This window comes from Poecilia latipinna, unplaced genomic scaffold (assembly GCF_001443285.1).
Source record: "Poecilia latipinna isolate Pla-1442-1.1 unplaced genomic scaffold, P_latipinna-1.0 Scaffold290, whole genome shotgun sequence".
NCBI lineage: Eukaryota > Metazoa > Chordata > Actinopteri > Cyprinodontiformes > Poeciliidae > Poecilia > Poecilia latipinna.
This window is the reverse complement of record NW_015112906.1, coordinates 205,040-218,992: the sequence shown is the minus strand read 5'-3', so window position 1 is coordinate 218,992 and position 13,953 is coordinate 205,040. Positions and strand designations below refer to the sequence as shown.

At 39.9% G+C, this 13,953-nt stretch overlaps 1 protein-coding gene across 1 annotated transcript in view; it reads left to right on the top strand.

Annotated features, from left to right (window-relative positions):
* The first annotated feature begins 3,297 nt into the window (after positions 1 to 3,297).
* peli2 (pellino E3 ubiquitin protein ligase family member 2) overlaps positions 3,298 to 13,953 on the top strand; it is a 25,994-nt gene continuing 15,338 nt past the window's right edge. Inside the window, exons 1-2 of the mRNA XM_015034171.1 lie at positions 3,298 to 3,458; positions 11,204 to 11,333. Coding sequence (XP_014889657.1) covers positions 3,382 to 3,458; positions 11,204 to 11,333 — 207 coding nt within the window. The 5' untranslated portion in view covers positions 3,298 to 3,381. The remainder of the gene's footprint in view (positions 3,459 to 11,203; positions 11,334 to 13,953) is intronic.

Below are 13,953 nucleotides of genomic sequence, written 5' to 3'. Positions count from 1 at the left end.
TGGGAATGGAAATACCTTCACGCACCCCGGTGACCCCCATCGCTGCCTTTTTGTTTTTGCGTGAAGTGTTATTGCGCTTTGAAACTGAACACCAGTTCAAACAGAGGGCCATAATTAGAGGGGGGCACCAAAGAGGCCCCAGGCAGTGGGTGAGCACCTTCAGCCATGGATGTTCCTGTGAAAACAAGACTGAGGCAATAACGTGTTGACGGGACCGCCAGAGAAAGGTGGGGAAGTGGAGCGTTCACCAGAAAGGCGAGGGAACAACTGGACATGTGACGTCAGTCTTAAGTTGTAGGTTCAGCGAAGCGTCAGTGAGTCAGCCTCCGAAGAAATGTGTATGCCAGTAAACCAATCAGTGATATCAGATGTGAAAATAACATTTCCAGGCATGCGGCTGAGTAGTGGTTTAACATGTTTCCTCTAAAGTTAGCAAAATAGAGCACATCATACTAAAGTCCTTACTCGGGCTCCCTGTAGCTCGGAGAATAGACTTTAAAAATACTTTTGTTAGTTTATAAATCTTAGCAACAAAATACGGTGAAGACCTGTTGTTTTATCACCCTTCCAGATCTCAGGTTTTGCATTTCAGCTTTACCAGTAACCAGAACCAAACACGGAAAAGCATCATTCAGTTTTTATGCTCTTGTGATCAGGAACAAACTTCCAGAAAACTGCAAAACAGCTGAAACACTGAGTTCCTTTGAATCGAAGCTGTAGATCCACCTGTTTGGCGTTGGCTTTAACTGGAACGTTGATTAAATATTTGATGTATATTTAATGACGGTTATTCTTGATGAGTCTGATGATGGCATTTGACAAAATGTAATGTCTGCTGCTTGTTTCATAATTGGTTACTGTGTGATGTTTTGATCATGTAAAGAACCTTGAACTGCCTTGTTGCTGAAATTTGCTACTCAAATAAACTTGACTTGATTTAACGCCTCCTCTTAAACATATTTACACCCCTCCCTTGAAAGCTTTTCCCATTTTGTCATGTTGCAAAACCAGCTTTCACAGCTGCAGGTCTCTTGTTGTTTGTCTGCACATCTAAAGTTTTTACTAATTCTCCTGCACAAAAAGTCACAATTTTGACTTTGGACCAGTGAAACACAAACATATGTTTGGATGTAAAACATTCCTTTGTAGCTTTCTTTGTGTGAAGGGTTAGGGCCATTCCCCTGTTGGGATTTGAACTTCCACCCCAGCCTCAAGTCTTTTGCATTTTCAATGAGGTTTTCCTCTAGTTTCCAGGTCCTTTCTGAAGAAAAGCCTCTTCACACCATGGGGTTTGTGTGTTCATGGTGATGCTAGTTTCCTGCCACTTTGCCCATTGTAGGCTATAAAGTTTAGATCTCATTAAAGCTCACCCTGCCCTGTCTGTTGATTTCTTACTTAGCTTTTTTTAAAATTTTCATATGACTGACTGAGCCGTGGTCTGTGAGATGTAAGAAGCTTTAGAAACCCGATTTAAACTTCTCCACAACTCCATCATGACCTGCCTGATGTGTTGCTTGGCCTTCATGTGATTGTTTACTAACATACCTCTTAGAGTTAGAGGTATTAAAATAAGATTGAGGTGAATATAAGCAATATAAGCAATTTTTCTTACTTCCCAATTATGCACAATTTATTGCTGGTTTGTCACACAAAATCTAAATAAAACATATAAGTTTGTGCTTACATCATGAGAAAGTGTGAACAGGTTCAATGGGTATGAAGGCATTGTGTTTGGTTGCACAATCAATCACATGCTTCAGCAAAACTGCCATAAATCCCTGATTATGGAAAGAGAGGTTTTAGAGAGCTCAAAGGAATCACAAACAAAATGAGGAAATCTGATTTCACCATCTTTTCATCCCCCAAGAAAACAAACCAGGGGGGATTATTTTCACCAAGTGTTTCCCACCACTGCTGCCCCATAATCATTATCTATATTTATACTAAATATGAATATAGATCGTGCTTAAGATACTTTTGTGAGACTATCTATTAATCATAAAGTGTGCATCTGAAATAATATTAGGAGTTAAAATTAGAAAACCCCTTTGTTGAATATAAAAACCTATTTATGCTACTGGGATAAAAAAAAAAAAAAAAAACTGAATTAGCTTTACTTGCCAAGTTTTGTACAAAATCTAGGAATTTAACCTAAGTTTCACTTTGCTTTCAATGATTACATTTTAAATATTTTTTTATACAAGAAGGGGGAAATAAAATGATATATATAAATATATCTGTCTATCATCTGGTTTTTATATTTTAGTCTGTCTGATTGCATCATTTTTAAAAATAAAAAACCTTTTTTAAACCTTACATGAGTAATTTCTTGGTGGGATTCTATTTATTTTAATTGAGTAAAATATGTTGAAGTAGTGCTACTAATTTTTTTGTACTTTCCCCACCTCTTCGAGGGCTGTTTCAGTTACTGAGCCAAATGACAACAGATGATTGTTTATAATTTGCGAATGAAACAAATATTAAACATTTAGATTTGAACTAGGCTACAATCAAACAAATATTACTGGCATACAGTTAAAAACACTGCTTTAAATTTATTTGTGCTACAACTGTTAAATCAAATTATTCGTGTTCTCTCATTTTCACTCCCAATAAGCAAATATAAAAAATATAGATTATTAGATTGTTGGTTTGTGCTAAACTCAAGAATTACAAGGGAGGAGCTTGATGTTTTTGGAGGTTTGGTATCAAATTTTTTGAAGTATCAGTTCCCACAAATATTTAAAAAATGACGACCTGATCTGAATCATCAGATAGAAATTAATTTGTTGAAACAAATATATTTCTTCATGGGGCCCCTTTAAGAATTCCCAGATTGTAGTCTTTGTTTACATAACAGATGGTGCCACCCATGGACGGCGTACGGTGGTTCAAATGGAAAACTAAACCCACGCTTTGATCACTTTATCCCCACAATATTAAATCCATGAAAATAACATCAGTAGGTGTGAATGTCTGTGTCTTTAAATAATAAATCACAGTCACATCTGCGCAGACTCACCGTAGGAAGAAGCAGAGCTGCCGAGGCGTCCCCCCCTACAGAAAGTAAAGCAGAAGTGAATGGTACAGTCCGGCCCTGCTCTTCGCTGTTTTTGTATCTGCTGTAGAGCGGATTCAACCGCCAAGTAAGTTACGCTCTGCTGTGGTTAGCCCAGGAAGTTACAGAGCAGTTTATTTTCCTTTCCCCCCCCCCCTACAAACAGACAACTGGATTTAATCGGATAGAGATACACGGATGATGTCAGAGTCATAAGATGTAGTGAGGGGACTTGGTGTCTTTTTTTGTTCTCCTCTCTTAAAGGGAATCTGTTAATCTTGTGAGACACTGTTATTACTGTGGAGCTAACACAGTCAAGCCTCATGTTTTCGTCAAGCCAGGAGGAGCACTGCGCTCCGTCCAAAGACCCGGTGAAGTACGGGGAGTTGGTGGTGCTGGGGTAAGATTATGGCATATTTATTTTTAAATTTACTAGTTCAGGACGAACAAGAGAGCGAGTGTTTAGTGTCTTAAAAGTTTCCCCGGATGTTCCTCTACCTCGCTCTGCCGAGCCGCTATAAGCTGACTCTGAATTAGCAGGAATGTGTGTGTTTTTCATTTATTTACGGTGTCGGTCGGATTTAACTCGGGAGGCCGTTGGGCTTAGTTTAGAAATTTACGAGCTCACGTTACTCCTCAAAGCAGACACGTGCGCAGTCAGATATGCGGTCCAGTTGTTGTTGTTGATGATGATGATGATGTTGATGTTGATGATGATGATGTCTCGCCCCCTGATAACCAGTAGGGTATAGAAACTAAAGCCTGACCAGATAATAAACACGTTCAGGACAACTATAGGTACACCTCCTGCTTCCCAGCAGCCCCAGCCGGAGCGCTCCTCCCTGCCTTGGAAGTTGGATTCACGGGGCTTCAGGAATTCGGAAGTCGTGGTGGTCCCCACCCCCAGGCCCCCCGGCTGCTTCCTTTTCGGCTGCCACAACCCCAACCCTGCACAACTTTTGTTCTAACACGCACCATTGTCTGTCCCTGCTGGAAGGATTAATAATTACTCCCCAAGGCATTGTTTAGTTGAATTATATCACCACACAAATAGGCACTAATATCAGAACAGCCTTGGAAGCTTAACTCCTGACAGGATCAAGTTGAGAATGATGAAAGTAAGCAGTACAACTTGATCTTCATTGTGAAATTCTTAAGCCACATTGTGCAAGACAGAGGACAGGAAGTTACTGTGCATATGTCATCACTAATAGGACACAAGTCATCTAATTCTTTAAAAACAAAGCCAGGGGGTATGTTAGAGTTTGCATTGCATTCCTGTGGTCAAAATCTATGTACCATCTTCACTTTGTGGATCCTCGGACTCCCATCCCTAGGGGCGTGATTGAACATCCACAAAGTCATTAAAAAGTGGGAAAGTGTTAGTACAGGGATTCCTGCAGCGATTGCAGTTTTCTGGACGATCAACTTTAAAAATTCTGGCCTTCTGTTTTCAGTTTTGGCTGATACTGATTTGTTTTACTAATGACTCAGGTGTTATAAGGTCACAATACACATTCAATGTTCCAATCTTATCATGAGAAACATCAAACAATACCTGTGAAACAATAATCTTCCATGGCAGAACAGATGGAGACAGTGGGTGACTTTCAGACCTTTGCAGATGTCTGAAGATCGATTTTCGATGTGCTAGGATTAACTAAACCATTTCTATTTGCTAAATGCCAGAATGATAGGGGAGAATGGTTCAGTTTGCGTCATATCCAGAAGTTTACACACACACTATAGGTACTTACCAACTGATATGACTTTAAAAACTTCCAATGTTTATGTCCCAACATTGGACATAAACGGGGGAAAATTTGTGGATAAAGAAAGGCCTTAAAACTCACCACTCTCTTGCGTAATTTAATGGGAAACTCAAAAGACAACATATCAGAAAAAAACATTGTGAACTTTGGGTATGATTTCCAGATGGCTGAAGGTGCAATGTTCATCTGTCATCTGAGAACTGTGTGTATGAGCCACACAGGAGGTAGGAGCATCATGTTGTGTGGGAGTTTTGCTGCAGGAGGAACTGGTGCAACTGGTGAAAATATAGATGGCATCACGTGGAAAGAACATTTTGTGGAAATGTTGAAGTAACATCTCAAGACATCATCCAGGAAGTTAAACCTTCCCCACAAAAAAGTCTTCTAAATGGATAGTGACAATATGGATCCCTCTAAGTTAGTTACAACATGGCTTACGGAGAGTCTGTGGGCCGAGCTGAAAAGTTTTGTGCTACAAACCTGACTCAGCAGAATCAGTTTGGTTGGGGGGAATGGACCAAAGTTACAGCAAACTATTGTTTGTGTGAGAATTTCCAAAACATTTGACTTAAGTCAGGCAGTTTACAATAAAAGGCATTGTCAAGAAAGCCTGTAGAATTTCATCTCTCATTTATCAAAAATGGTCATTTAAATGAGACCATTTCAAGGACTTTCTGAGTCAACTTTTGGACTCCAAAAGTCCAAAAGTGACTGGATTTCTTTTCTGGTATTAAGCAACACAGCAGCAGTGGAAATAAATGCCGTCTCCCTCTTTTCAATAAAAACATTAAAATAATTTTACATATTTTTCTTTTTTAATTTACACGTATCTCAGGTTTATTATTAGCTCCAATGTAAATATCACAAAATAAACTAACATCATGTGAAATAAGGGAGAAACAAAAGTCTGTGTTGTTATTTTGAGCTGGGTTTTAGCTGTAGAGGAAGTTTAGTTTTTACCCTGAAGTACCAGTTCCCTGAAAAAGTGCATGAAAGCCTGATCTGTGTGGTGTTGTCTATCTTTGTATGTTGTTTTTTATGCTTTTTTGTACATTATTGTGCAAAAGTACAATTGGAAAATCTTCTCTTTACGTTCAAAACAAGGAGAATTTGTCCATGATGGACAAAAGTAAAGCTGCAACTTATTCATAACAAAGGTGAAATACCTTGAACTAGAGAAGTAGGAATCTCAGTTTGAGACTTCTTGCAGCGGAATACTTCCTTAATCATTAACCTTAATGTTAATGATTAAGAAAGCTAATATTTCAGTATTAGCTGCATCTTGTTTCAGAACTATTGAATCCTTCAAACGTCAATCCAGATTTGTGGAAAATTACCAGTATTACAAAGCAAGAACTGTGCGTAATCATTTTTTATTTTTATTTTTTTACTTTTTTTTTTTTTTAAGAAGAAAACTCTAAACATCATTCTGGATAATCAAGTTGCAACATGTCCAATACTCTGTCATGCTTTGCGTTGTCAGTGATTAGACTTTGGTCAGTATTTTTACTCTCCTCAAAGTTTGACATGAATTATTAACAGTTCTCGTAGTTTATGCTGTTCGAATCTCACATTTACAGCACTTGAAGCGAATAGCAGCAAAGTTATAGACTGGGGAGTAGAGTGGGCGGCTTTGTCCTTCGCCTCCAGCTGCCCATTCAACAGCCATCCTGCTTATTGTAAAGGACAAAAAGCAGCGCTGACTGGTTATCACCCAGGGCTGAGCGTGTGGTGTGTTTGACGCCTGGACTTTTGTTCTCCCTCCTGACATCAAGACACGTACGTGAATCAGATGTGACGGGTGCATAATCACTGCCGTGACATCACATCCCCATTGATAAAGCCGATGGTAGACGAGATAGCTGTCAGCATGGCACAAAGCTTGTTTGAGCTGCAGTTTCCCTCGGCGGCTTGTTGTCACGGCCGCGGCGGCTCTTATTACTTGCATGGCTGCCCGCCATCTCCGCCGCTCTCTGCTGAGGTGGGATTGGCTCGGTGCTGGTCAGCGAACGGAGGAAGGGGGGAGCTGGAGCTGGACTGGTATCTTGGAAATGAAAGAACGGATTGATCAGGACTCGGTCTTTGCTTTTCCTCAGCTTCCTCTGTTCATTGTGGCTCGGAGACTGGGCCCATTGAGGGAACTTTCTACATTTTTGCCATGAAAAAGTGCTCAGTAAAAAAGAAGCCAGCTTAGCTTTGTTACGGACTTCCACTGATTGTCGATACATTACTCCTTCAGCAGAAACTTATTACAGAAAAGAAAGCTGTCTTTTAAAAGTTTGTGTTTAGTTTTGTTTCACCCTCTATGACCCTGTTGGATCAACTCAGTGTACAGTAGCTGGAACATTTTTTATGTTCTCTTTGGAGCTGAAATCAACAAATGATGAATCAATTGTTGAAATAACTGTCAACTAATTTAGTAATCGATCATTAGCTGGAGTATGCAGACTCAAAAAAAGCAATTCAGAGCAGTATTTAAGCCAAAATTTTACAACATGTATATGGTTTGTATTTAAGATGAAAAAACCTTTGTCTGTAAATACGTTTTACCCAAAACTCCTCATTAGCATAGATTTATCTTCACCTAGTTTAAATTCATTAAACAAATACTATATTACTGCGTTTGGGTAATAAAATATTTATTTATCTCTCTTGTTCCCTTTAGTCTTGTCAGTCCAGAGAATAATTTTCCAAAAGTCTTTGGGGTCGTTTAGATGTTTTTTTTTTTTTTTTTGGTAAATGTGATACGACCATGTTGTGTTATTTTTAGCCAGCAGGAACGCTGAAACCCTTTCCAGGCCGATTGGTGTCACTTTGTTTCTCGTCTGTTCTTCAGTTTCTTGACATCAGGTCTCCTTCATGTTGTCAAATGGGTTCTGTATAGGTGAGTTTTTGATTCTACAAAATCAGGGCATAATCAAGCCTAAAAAGATTGAACGAATCTGTCCTTAAAAAAAATGTGGTTTTTAGCAGTTAATTGTTGTTTTGCCAATCGAGGTGATTACTCACTTGGGGCCTGGTTGGTTTGGTTAGCTTTTTCCCATTAATAAATAAAATGACGATTTAAAGACTACATTTTTTTATTTAAATGATAAATTGAAGGGTGGCAAAAGCAGAAGAAACCTATAAGGGGAGCAGACGCCTTTTCACAGCACCGTATCTCCTGCGTGTTCTGTAATCGGTACACTTTGACATTAACACAAGAGGTAGGAGGTGCTGTTGGCTCCTTACTGCAGCCCTGGAGGATACGCGATATGCCACAGTCTTCTAATCCCTACTGCTAAATATTGGAAGGTAAATCCGCCGTCTGCCTGGCACAGGTCAAAAGGGAACGTGATCACAATTAGTTGGTAGAGCCGCTTTAAAGAGCCTGTCCTAGCTAATGTGACGGTGGCAGCTCCCGGATGACATGATATTGTTCTACGGCGTGATGATGAATTAATTTAAAGCTTGTGGAGCTTTTTATTACAGACTTAGAGGTTATGTTCTTCAGCATAATTCATCATGGTGAAAATGCTAAGCTTCGTGTCAGCTGAATACATGCTTAGTGTGAGACATTCAGGAGCCAGCCAGTGCTGAGTGTACGTCTGAACAATGCAGGCCTTTATTTAGGCTGGGAGTTTCTACGGTTGATCTAGGATGTTTGTCAACTGCTCTCATCCATCGTGGGGTTCAAATTTTAAGCTAACACACACAGTGCAGCATGTGTGTTAGTGTAAATTTGGATTTTATTGCAAAATTGAAACAAAAATCAGAACAGTGATGGCAGAAGGAGTGACCTCAAGCATTGGCTTGTTTCCAGTAGGCCTTCAAAGCAAAACTTTTCAATCTGCTGAAGTTGTTTGCCATTTCTGTGGTTTTCATGATATCCCAGCGTATTGTTACAGAGTGCTGCTCCTCCCCCACTTGTTGCTGTGAAAACATACATTGTTGCAGCTGGTAAGGGCTGTGTGTTCTGCATCTTTGCTTAGATGCATCACAAATTTTAAAAGCAGCAGCATATACTTTAATTATACATGTGCTATAGTTTAAGAAACAAGTTGGAATTCATGTCTTGAAGTCACTTTGCCCAATAGATGTAAGATATTCAGCCTGACGGAAGGATATGTGAAAAGAGCGGTGTGTGGAAAACATTTCGTGATATTTCAATTTCAGGTTATGTTAGAAACAATAAGAAATCGTTGGAAAACAAACAAACAAACAAACATTTCTATGCTGTATAATTTTAGCTGCAGTAGAAATAATTGTTGCTTTTGTAATTTAAATGAAAACAATTAGATCAGGGGTGTCAGACTAGTTTTATTTCAGGCACATCAGAATGCTGTCAGAGGAACGGTTATAGCAGAATGTATCGATAAAACTACTTATTAACAAACAGTTAAAATATTATAGTGCTACAATGAGTACTTCTTAAAATTAAATGGCATATAACAACTTTTTAATTTATGTAATTTAGCACTATACAAATAAAACTGGTTTGATTTGACTTATAAACTAATATCTTCAAGTGTGACCCTCTGGAGTCCTGAGGGCCACGTATATAAATTTGACCAAATTGAGTTTGACATATGTGAATGAAGTTATGCTGTAGGTCATAGATTGAAGATTTTATCTAAATACTATGGCATTGGTTCGTTCAAATCTCAGAAAAAAAATGTGTTAGATTTATAAAAGCAGAGGTTCTATTAGGAATGAAGTGCACACTCTCAAACATTATAAAAAATGTGAGTAAAAATGAACAAAAAAAGCCATAAAATTGCTTTAGTTGTACGTTTTCCACAGAATCCGCCTTCCTGGCTCTCTGTGGGTGGCTTGTCTTACAGGCCAGCTTTGTGCACAGTGCTGACTGGGACCATGTGTTTCCCTGCCTGGCCAGCCGTATGGAGACACGGGACAGGTGGGCCAGCTTAGGAGGGAGTTGAGGGAGGAGGCGAAGGAGGTTCTGTCGCCTTTATGTTGTAACAAAGACGAGAGGAGTCCCATCATGGCGCGGCCGGTTGAACCTCTTCCCTCAGATGAACTGCTATGCAAAGTTGGGGCGTTGGATGTAAATATTTCTGCTAGACGGTGTGGCTGTTTAGCGCTCCGTGGTTACGTGTGCGGGTGTGAGCAGAAGGTCTGCGTGTTGGATGGGAGTAAAGCATGGGGTGACCCAGCTGTAGGAACCAGCTGGTGGACAGAAAGTGGATCAGTCCCACCGGAAAGGGCTCCTCCATTCATGAGGAGGAGCTTGGGTGAGGTGCCTTGCTCTGGACAGAAGGGGCGAAGCTGGAATCTGGTGTGAAGGGATCAGGAAGCACAGAGCTTGTGGATTTGAGTAAAGGCTCTCAAATCATGTCAAATCTAAAATTATTCTGACGATTAATCGATTGATCGCATAAAAAGTTGGGATATTGTGCAGATTTTCATTTAATCATGTAAGCCTTCTTTATACAACATTGTTCATACATTAAAAGATGCAAAAGAACAAATAATTTAATTCCTTTTTTTACATAAGAAAATAAACATTTCATTGCCTAAAAATGCAATAACAGCATTTCTTTAGTGTACGCTCGATTGTTGGTAGCAAAAGGAATCATCTGCAGCCAAAAAAATTCTTCTACCATCATCTGTTGACTACTTTTTTTGATTAGCCAATTAATAACTGGATAGAAAAAAGATGCTTAACAAGTTTTTCTTCTTACACAGTTTGAACCAGGTGAACCTAAAACTGTCACATGAGCTCCTGGTAGACCGTATTTACAGACAAGCAAGGCTTTTTCTTATCTTCAATGCAGTGTATACATTTGTTGTATAGCTTCAGCTTAATTACTGCTCTGAGGGTGTTGTTCTTTCACAAAATGTCATGTTTTATTTAGTGTTTGTATTCTCCAGTAAACAATTAATCAATTACTAGATTAGTTGCCGATTATTTCAATAATCGATTAATCATGATTGATCCAATTAATCGTTTTAGCCCTAGTAGCTTTCTATGTAATTCTGTTAAAATATGCTCAGTTTGCCACACAGTCTGCACATTTTAAAATGTGTTCCTGCTTGTAGCTGCACTTTACGCAGCCCCACTCAGTGAAATCACCAGAGTGCATTATGTAATAAGAGACATTATCCAAGGTGACGCTTAGATTACTAATATGGTGTATTAGATTGCCAGTGATGTAATGCGTGGAAAAGCTCCCATTCAAAGCACGCAAATGTTTCTAAATCTCCATGTGTACTTTTTATATGATTACAAGAATTTTGCCTGCAAATCTCATTACACACATCTTTTTGGAGCTGCAAAAAAATGGCTTTTTATCCAGAGGGGGAAAAAAATAACTGTGAATGCTGTCCTTTTCTCCACCCCGTCCTAACCCCCACCTCCCCACTGTGACAGGTACAATGGCTCTCTGCCCAATGGAGATCGGGGTAGACGGAAAAGCAGATTTGCGCTTTTGAAGAGGACCAAAGCCAACGGTGTTAAGCCGAGCACCGTGCACATCCTCAACACACCCCAGGATAGCAAGGTACAGAACAAAAGATGACTTAAGACTTAATGAACACACTGTCACTGTGAATGGTGTGTATTTTGGACCAAATATGTATGAATGAAGGTGTGAAACGTTGTTTTTCTCCTGAATCTGGTGGAGTTAAAGTGAAGGGAGAGTCTTTCGGCAGCACGGTTTCCTGTTCTCTGTCCCTCATGGAACCTGAATGTACGATGCTGTTGGCCCTGGTCATTGTGTTGACATTTCCAGTTCAATAACCATAGTTCCTAGCTGGGCCTCATTGCTTCTCTTCACACCAGAGAGCCAGGATAACATGTTTCCCTTCCCGCATTCCTCCTCTCGGTTCCAGAGCCAGGCCGTTAAACAAGGAGCTGCTTTTCTCTGCTGTTATTCAGACGTTTGTTCTCGCTTTAGCTCTCCGACCAAAGGCTCTCAGGTTCAGGTTTCTGTCACCTTGTGTAACGTGACTCCTGGTATCTGCTCAGAAGGTTTTCTTTCTGGGAGAAAGGCCTTTTCACAACAGAGACGGAACTTTATAGCTGAATGTTGGGAAGAAGTGGTTTAAAAAAAAGGATTTGTACTCCTTGAACTTGTTCACATTTTGTCAGGTTACAGCCTCGGACCTCAGTCTGTTTTTTAGAGATCATACGTGATAAAATTTAGTTCAGTTCCCTTTAATCCTGGGATGCCCATAGTGTGGCCCTTGGGCCAATTTGCGGCCCCTGGACTTCTTTTCTGTGGCTCCCAACTGCAGTTTGATAGTGGTTCAAATTTAACCTGCCAGCACGGATGACTGATGCAGTGGAGAATTTATTTACTGGCAAGTTAAAATCCTTAAACATGAGGAGCAAAACACATGTTTACTTTTTAATATCCACACCTTGGTCTTATTTTTTAAATTTGATAATAAGTAGGACTTTTACTTGAAAGCAGACTCTATACCCAAATGTTTTTATCAAGTTGTTGAACTCTGCTAAGTCTTGAAAGTGTTTTCAGAAAGAGTGACCTGAATCCTGTTTTAACTGCAAGAAATAGGCAAAAAAAATCATTTCCCAGGCCAAGAAAATAGAAAACAGTTGATCTCCAAAATATTTACGTATTGTATATTTTTTGTGTTTTGATCCACAATGTTTTGATCCACAAAGATTTGCAGAAACCCATTTCCTACAAATCTCCAACCACCCTATTCTTATCAATATTTTGAACACTAAGTTTAATTTTTTTCAGCATGCTAACAAGAAAACATCACAATAAAATGTGTCTTATTTCTTTAGTTTTTCAAAAAATTTTAGGCCTCCAAACATTTTGACTTGGCAATTTTGGCCCAGGTCACAAAAAAGTTTGGACACCACTGGTTTACTTTGACACCCCTAAATAAAATTCAGTTCAATCAAGTTTCCGAAGAGAATCCCGGTAAAAATGCGGCTGCTCTGCGTCTGACTCCATCCACATTGGTTTTATTTTGGTCCCTCCCTCATAAACTCCAATTTTATTCAACTCAAAACAGCAGATTCTCCACCTAAGCTGTGAATTCCTGCAGCTCCTCCGGAGATGCCGTGATGCCTCGACCCACGGTTGTTGGTTTGGTTTGGGTGGAGAGCCATTCCATGGCAGCTTTGTTTTTGTGCCAGTCTCTTTTTTTTATTTTTCAGATGATGGATTGAACCGTGCTCTGTGAGACGTTCAAAGCGTGGGAAATTGTTTCCTAACCTGACCCTGCTTTATGACGCTGTGTGTTCGCTGATGTTTGCCAACAAACCTCTGAGGGCTTCACATAACATCTGGTTTTATGCTGAGATTAAATTACACACAGGTGAACTCTGTTTACTAATTAGGTAAATACAAACATGAAATAATGCATTGTTGTCCTTTCTCTTCCACAATTATTCACTACTTTATGTAGGTTATAAATTCTAAGGGAAATACACTGGAAATGTGATGAAGTGTAACTTTTGCAAAGGCAATGTGAACTGTGATGGAATATCATTTCTCAGAAATGTAGGCTGCATTGTTTGTGGCTTTAAAAGAACAATAAGTGGTGTCTGTTGGAGGCGTTTTGAGTATGGGAACTGCTGCGACGTTCTTCCTCTTTTACCTCTGTTCCTCTTTGCCACCCTGTTACCAGGCCTGGGATTATTAGTGCTGAGCGAGCGGAGGATGTTGTCGCAGTCGGCCAGCCCTCCTCCACTCCCAGCTGCACGTACAGTCAAAAATAACCATCTGCGAGAGACAAACAAGGTGCCGAGCCAATGGAGTGATTAAATATATCAAACACTGAAGGAGTCAGATGAAAGAAGCCATCTTTTTCTCCTGTTTGGAGCGGTCTTGCCAGCGCCGCTCACGCTCCCCAACGGTGCAGCCTACGAATGAACCGAGAATGCCCGGTGGCTGAACGGGAACGCTCACATGTCTGTGCACACGCTGGTGTTCATGACAGATATTGAGAAGCTCGCATGATGCCGCTGCCAGCCTTCGACTCGCTGCAGTTTATTTTGACTCAAGTCGAGGGGGAACACGGTTATTTTTACTCGTCTTTCTGTTTTTTTTTTTTTTTTTTTTTTTTGTGCAAGCGCTCGTTTTCCTTTAGCTGCCGAACAGGTGGAGCAGCGTTTGTTTGCGGCGATGATGACATTTGTCC